Raw genomic sequence first — 1369 nt, forward strand, 5'->3', positions numbered from 1 at the left:
TGAAATGACAACATATAAGTATACATTATATATTATACATATAATGCAAATATAATATATTGCTGATGATAGAATGTTAATTTTTTTAAAAACGAGTTAAACTAAAAAGCACTGGAAAAAATAACAGCAAAAACGACATGTATGAGATATAAACATACTCGTAGAGTCAGATAATTAATAACGCGCATGCAATTTCATGTAATTGAAAACATAAAAAAGAACCCCCACAAAACCAACCACCATCACCAACAACATTAGCAGCAGCGGCAATATTAACGAGCAACCGAAACAGCAAGCCTACTATTCTACCAAGCAACCAATTAACCGACCCGTCATTCATCCAGTACGCTAATTGTTTATAACTGTATATTTCAGATGGAATTATTGGTATCGACGTCTATGGAGTGATGGTAAGGCTTTTCGCTGTTGCACACAAACTACATGAAATCGAGTCTCCTGAGGGGAGGTCTATTTCTTCAAGTACACTATGTATCTCCTGCTGTCTGCTCCTATGTGCTATCCTCCTCTTCCCAGTGTAAGCCCTGATAGGCTGAGTTGAAGCAATCCGCTTGCTGAATGTTGTAGATTGTGCTGATGACGAGACCGATAAACATTTACCAACACACCATGTCTACCTCACCTCTTAAGGACCTCTTTTCTGACCATCAAAGAATATACTCACTACACTAAACGACGTGGAAGTGAAAAAATGTGTTCGTAGGGCTTGGAATAAGTCTTTTCCCGGACAATGAACTAAGCAAGCTGGAAAGTTAAAATTTGACACTCACAATGCTACTTCTCTTCAAGTCATTGTCGTACTGCAAACTGACACATTTTTTCTCCTTTTGCTTGGCATTGAATGGTCCCTGGATAAGACTCAATTCATTCCTCTATTGCAGATATAGCATGTTCATCATTATGGAAAGGCTATTTGATAGGATTTTTTTTTCAGATTTGGGAAACGAATCAATCAGAGGGTGCTGTATCATGCGAATAGAGCGGCCCAATTCGGCTTCTTTAAGCACTACCTCATTTGATTTCTTTTTCATTCCGTGAAATTCTCACTAGTCTTCTATGACATCACACTCCTGATACGACAACAGATCCACATAATAAGTGAAATAAAGACACCTACTGACCTGGTGGATGGGTGTTTCTCCCTCGCTCTTCCCCGCTTCTCCTTGTATTCCCATTTCCTCCAACCTGTTGGTGTCCGTTGGGTATCTGTATCGCCCTGTCACATTCATCTTTCTCCGGTCCATCCAGTGTTCTATTTGAGAAGACAAACACTTGTGATGAAAAACTGGCATAAAAAGCTCACAAAAACAAAAACAATACTCTTTTTTCATCAAGTATGTGCAGCCCCCCC

General features: G+C 39.2%; 1 protein-coding gene across 1 annotated transcript in view; it reads right to left on the reverse strand.

Annotated features, from left to right (window-relative positions):
• The window catches only part of LOC106012686, a gene marked incomplete at its 5' end in the record, with an annotated part of 4715 nt that extends 3443 nt beyond the window's left edge, over positions 1-1272 (reverse strand). The window contains 1 exon segment of the mRNA XM_013086380.2: positions 1138-1272. Coding sequence (XP_012941834.1) covers positions 1138-1272 — 135 coding nt within the window.
• Between the last annotated feature and the right edge of the window lie 97 nt (positions 1273-1369).

The sequence above is a fragment of the Aplysia californica genome, unplaced genomic scaffold (assembly GCF_000002075.1).
Source record: "Aplysia californica isolate F4 #8 unplaced genomic scaffold, AplCal3.0 scaffold00461, whole genome shotgun sequence".
Taxonomy (NCBI): Eukaryota; Metazoa; Mollusca; class Gastropoda; order Aplysiida; family Aplysiidae; genus Aplysia; species Aplysia californica.